The following is a 5,871-nucleotide window of genomic DNA, read 5'->3' on the forward strand; positions in this document are numbered from 1 at the left end:
GGGGGCTGCCGGCAGCAGCGGGGAAGCGCCGCTCCCCCTTCCCGGGGGGATGCTCAGGAGCTCCGTAGGAGTCGCGGTCCTTGCGCTTCCCACCCGGCTGCCATTCAGCAGGCTGCCGTCACGCCGAGCTGAGCCCTGACACACCGGCACCGCGGCCTCCAGTCCTCATTAAAATGGCAAATGGAGAGAGCAAATGTGACACGAGTGACTGGAGCTGGGGCGCAGAGACGGCATCCTTCTCCAGAAGGAAATCTTCTCTCAGGGACAACGGCAAAGTGATGCTTGGTGTGTTACCTTAGCCCGGTAAGGACCTGGCATTGGAAAGGCACCTCCCGAAAGGAGGACAGCGGTACCTGCAGAAGGGACCCTTCCGGTGCACCCATCGTGATGGGGGCTGTCACCTCTTCCAGATTAAAGAGGTTTGGAAGGCAGATCTCTGCAGGGTCTAACTTCAGGACTGACAGGGTGACTGCCAGTTCAAGCTGCAGATGATACTTTCATCTTAACAATCTGAATTGCAAAACATGTTTTCTTACCATCTCCCTCCCTTTTGTATCCAGCCTTTTTGTCAGTTTTTATATAATAAAACCTACTTTAAAATGCTGCGTTTGGGTATTTTTGCTGAAATCCACTTTTTGGCTAAGTGGACTTTAACCCCACAGCAGAAAATTCCTATCATTTGGCACAGAACTGCACTCTTCACAATTCTTTGCAAAAAAGAAAGATATGTGAAAGCTGTGCTTCCTAAAAAACGTTAACCTATATTGTAGCTTAAATAACCATATAAGAAATGACATAGTCTGATTAGTTTTTTTTTTTTAAGTCACATTTAATGTTAAGATTCTGTCTGTTTGCAAATGAAAAGTATTTAATTATTTTAGTACTACCCAACAAGAGCTGACAAGAACCGTTTCTCTGGGAAATAAAACCGCAGAGGTAAACTCATACTAAAGCAATTATTTAAATCAGTCTGTTTCCTTGGAGCAGTTAATTTTGAGTTACTCATGTTGAAAAGTTCTATCTGTAACACAGGAAACATTAGAGCTTTACTGTCTGTAGCATGTGGGTCTGCCTTTCATCCATCCATCCATCCATCCATCCATCCATCCATCCATCCATCCATCCATCCATTCCAAGTAAGTGCAAACCAGGATTCCCATGTATTTTGTGAATTTACTCCATTTCTTACATACATTTGTGAAAAAAACATAACAGCCCAAACCTCACAAAAGCAACAGCAAGACCCCCCCACAACCATATCTTCACTTTTATTACAAGTTGCATGTGAGAATGTCCATGATTTGTGTGGGGATTGCATCTTGGATTCAAACACCAGATTTCTGGCTGCTCCAGAGTCAGTGCTTTGAAGCCTGTAGAGCTGCTGTGACCTTCAGCAGCTGGAGATCCGGCCCTGTGCATTTCTAATCCACTTTTGCTGACCCAGAGCAGGAAAGAAAATGCAATATTTGTTTCTGCCATCATTGTCTACTGGCAGTTTCCACAAGGAATTTTTCAATGGATACACTTGTTTTCTGCTGGGCTCAGTGTTGACTTAACAGAAAAGCTTTTTATCTCCCTGGAAGCCTTTCTGCGTGTGACTTATACTATTTAACCACCCTTTTCTTTGCTGCTAATATAAAAAAAGCTGTGGGAGATGAAAATATTCAAAATTACACAGCAGAGCAGAGCAGGAACAGGGAACTTGTTGGATATGGAGCTGAATTGTCCCCACTGAGGAGAGCACTGGAAACATCTGGGACAAAAGCAGCAGCACAGGCTGTGGGGTGAGCTGAAGAACCACTTCCATAATTCAGAGGACAGCAAGCAATGAATTTCTGGGTAAGGAGCCAGACAGCTCATAAGCAAGCTGAATGTGGCTATAAAAATGATTGGATATCAGGAAAAAGTTCTTCCCTGAGAGGAGTGTCCAGCATTGGAACAGGCTGCCCAGGGCAGTGGTGGAGTCAGCATCCCTGGAGGGATTTTAAAAACATGTAGATGTGGCACCTGGGGACATGGTTTAGTGGTGGCCTTGGCAGTGCTTGGTGATCTTAGAGGTCTTTTCCAGCCTGAATGATCCTGTGATTCTATGGTAATTCCAGATTATTTTAGCTGTTGGTGAGGATGATGGTCCTAAAGTCAGGGCACCCTTTGGTGCTCTGGCACAACCACGCAGCCACATCCTCACAGGTTCCCTGGCCCGGCACTCTTTCACAATAGTAAATTTATCATTCCTTCTATGAAAGAATAAATGTTTTATTAATGTTCTACTCTCTAATCATAAGGAAGGAGTAGAGAATCTTAATTAAGTCATTAGCGGCTGTTATGAGCCTATATCTTGTTCTGTAAACCTGAAAGAATAAATAGTATTAATACTATTAAAAATGTATAACTTTCCCCGCATTTTGTGTACATTTTAAAGTGTCTCAAGAAATTACATGAAGGACATTATGCAAAAACAAACCATTTAGGGTGTGGGACTGATTTGATCTGTCACAGGAAGTGCCAAAACACCAAATGTGCTGCTCCCCCTCCCAAAATGCCCCAACCTGAACGCTGTCAGCACCAAACTGTGCATCTGGAAACAGCAATCCCAGGCCTTGGGAGCAGGAAGCAGCTTGCAGAGAAACCAAACCTCCTGCATGGAATCAGAGCTGTGCCATTCCATTGGCAGGGGGGTTTGACCCTTGTCAGTCTGCATAGCCTCAAACATTTTCCTCTGGTGCCACAGGGTATCTAATAGGGGTTTAACCATGGGGCAGCAGGATGGCTTTTCTTAGTTGCCAGAGATTTGTGATCCTTCACAAATTCCTTACAGCAGTCCCTGGGCAGCCAGGACTCTGTAGTGGAAATGATTGACCAGCAACCAAAAGGAAACATCATAGAAAGGGCAGAGGAGGAGCAAACCTCCAAAGAATTTGGATCTGCCACCAACATTAAGATTTCTGTCTGCTCACTGTATGACTGCCTGAAAAAGCTGGACACAACAGAGCACCACTGTGAGTTAATCCTTTCACATATAAAATCTCTCCATAGCTGCCCACTCAATCACAAGGCAAAAAAACAACAGGTACATTCACCTTTAATGAAATAATCATCAGTTCTATGTACAGCTGTAACAGAGGGAAAACCAGCTACAAGAGAGGATGCAAACCAACCCCCTGACACAGAGCAAGTCGCAGGGCAGGGCAGGACTAAGCATTCCTGCCATTCTCCTCCTTTTTTGAAGATGTGTTTCACCTAAAAGGCAATACTGAAATAACGCAAAATCCTCCCAGAACAGCTTAGCAGGCTGATAGAGGATGACAGCCTGGCCCTGTGGGGTTATTTTGTGTTTATTTATTGAAGCTTGGACATCCTCCTGTGCAGCTGACTCCAGTGGGATCCCACAGCAATGCTGCAGCCCTTTGCTCAGCACCAGCCTGCCACAGTGCCCAGTGTAATCCCATAAGCCACTCCCAGCGTCAGGATGGCCCTTCCCAGGGTGCTGTGGCAGCTCCAAAGGTACATCTTTTGTCCTTTAAAAGTCCCTTTTTCAAAACTATGGCAAAATACCTGAAAGGACCAATATGAAGTAAAAAGCCATTAAAATTGTACACACTGAATTATCAATAGCTGATAACTTCATAAACAAATTCACAGGGAAAAAAAAAAAAAGACACTTTTTTTTTTCTTTACCACCCTCTGGGTTTTTTTAAGTTTTACTTGCACAGAGATGAGCTGTGGCTCTTGCTGCTCGCAGTCCTCTTGTGACATCAAGGAGATGTTTTAAGGAGGTTTAAAACACGGTTGTGCACCAGGTACAAGGGACAGGTACAGCCCTTGTATTTCAGCAGGAATCCAAAGTCTGCGCTGGGAAGGGAAATCTCAGTGCGTGGTCAGGGAGCAATTGCCAAGCGCAGCTGCTATTTCTGTGCTGGCTGAGGAACACGCAGGAGAATTCTCTCAGAGGAACACACTGCCTTGCCCACAGCTGGACACAACTCCTGGCCACGCAGATGCAATCCCATGTCATTAAAAGGCCCCTTTCTCCTGGAGAGCTGCTAGCTGGAGGTGATGCTCGCACACGCACGCTAGCCCTGTGCAAACCCCCTTGGGGCAGGGCAGTTGGCGGGGGTTTGACAGCAGTGTTGCTTGTCCAGGCATTTTCCAGCCATGTCCTCAGGCCCTCATGTCTGGATTTTTTTCCCTGAGGACTTTGGTAAGATTGCTCCAGCATTTCCCTGCATGTTTCAGAGCGAGCTACATGGCGTGCCAGAGCCTGGTGGCAGCGAGCCGGGCATAATGCACCATTCCCTAGGGATGCCTGGGCTGGATGAAGGCAGGAGGGCTTTGCTGCGAGCGGGGAGCGGTGAGGGACAGGCAGCCAGGGATGCCAGCGGCACTCAGACCCAACCAAAGCAATCCCAGTGCCGGCAGCACACGGCAGCTTCCCAAACTATGTTGACTGCTAACACGCATGCAGCTCACTGCTATTTATATCGCATGCCATGTATAAAAAATATGCTACATCTGAGGAGAGCTTCACCACGACAGCGGGATGGGGAGGGAGGGAGGGAAGGAGGGAGGGAGGAGAGGGGCTGCCTGTGGCAGAGCTGCTCTCGCCCAGCCCAGCAGGGAGTTCTGCCCCTTGGGTTTCGTGGTGCGAGAAAGGCCCCACAGCCAACGAGGCGCTGTCGCTTTCTTGGCATTCGCGCAGCCCGGGGTCAGCAAGGCGAGCCCGATGTTGAGCTTGAGCGAATCTGGAGATGCACAGGCTGCTTGTGACGGGGGAGAGGCCGAGTGAAGGAGAGAGGGAGCTCACTGGAACTCTCCGGCTTCATGCGACAGCAGTGACCGCGGTTCCCGGTGCCTGTGCGTAGCAAGGGCCTGTTCACAGCACAAAACACAGCCTGGCAATGATGCTTCCGTGTTAATATTGCAGACACTTCACTCTTCCTCATCTGCAGTAGAGCCCCAACGAGCCTCCAGCTGTTTCAGCGTGCCCCAAATCCAGCCCAGCAGCAGGACAGGCACTCACTGCCTCTCAGGACCTTTCTTCAAACACATGGTATGTACAGATCTGCAGCGTGAGCAGCGGGGAAATAGGACATGGGTGACGGCAGAAATGTGGCCTTGACATAAATGTGCCAATAAGTGAAAATACAGTCACTGTAACATCTTAATTTTTCCGCAGCTGTGGTCAGTGGCGCTGTCTGAAGCCCCAGGGGATGCACTGCACTCAGCAGGGTCTGCCCACATCCCAGGATCCGCTCCACGTAGACACACAACTGAACGGGCATGCAGAATTAACTACACCTCGGCCCCGGGAGCTCTCCGAGTTCTCCACACACCCCGCAGGCCAAATGGAGCTTGAAATCACTCCCTCTACTCTTTCTCTCTGGGGCAAGGCTGCCATCACAGAAAGCTGTTGTGTTTATTCTGTTCCAGGGCCATTTCGTTGACCAGCTGCTCTATGGATGACTGAATGGCCGCCTTCACGAGGGAAGAGGCGGTTTCTACAAGGAGCAACTCGTACTGCTCCCCAGTTCTGTGCCCCTGGTCACCCAGACCTTTCTCCTCTGCCTGGGGACCGCCACCAGCCTCGGGGCCCTCTTTTTCACCAACATCAGCATTCCTGTTCGATTTTTTATTCCCTTTTTGCTTTTTTTGACGCAAAACTGGGGACGGCTCATAGGCCTGGTCAGAGTCGGTGTTGTCGGAGTCCTCAGCTTCGGTGATGGTGATGACGATGCTGACACCAGCACCTGCATTTGCTTCTAATATTTGACGGCTGGAGCATTCCTGCACACTCACTGCCTCCTGCACACTTGATACATCCTGTGCACTCACTGCATCCTGCACACTTGATACATCCTGTGCACTCACTGC

At 48.5% G+C, this 5,871-nt stretch overlaps 1 protein-coding gene across 4 annotated transcripts in view; it reads right to left on the reverse strand.

The window, feature by feature from the left end:
- Positions 1 to 1,159: 1,159 nt before the first annotated feature.
- AKAP5 (A-kinase anchoring protein 5) overlaps positions 1,160 to 5,871 on the reverse strand; it is a 9,028-nt gene continuing 4,316 nt past the window's right edge. For all 4 annotated transcript variants that reach the window (XM_033515332.1, XM_033515334.1, XM_033515333.1 and 1 more), the window contains one exon: positions 1,160 to 5,871. This exon is cut by the window's right edge and continues 1 nt beyond it. In XM_033515332.1, coding sequence (XP_033371223.1) covers positions 5,398 to 5,871 — 474 coding nt within the window. In that variant the 3' untranslated portion in view covers positions 1,160 to 5,397.

The sequence above is a fragment of the Parus major genome, chromosome 5 (assembly GCF_001522545.3).
Source record: "Parus major isolate Abel chromosome 5, Parus_major1.1, whole genome shotgun sequence".
NCBI classification, from domain to species: Eukaryota; Metazoa; Chordata; class Aves; order Passeriformes; family Paridae; genus Parus; species Parus major.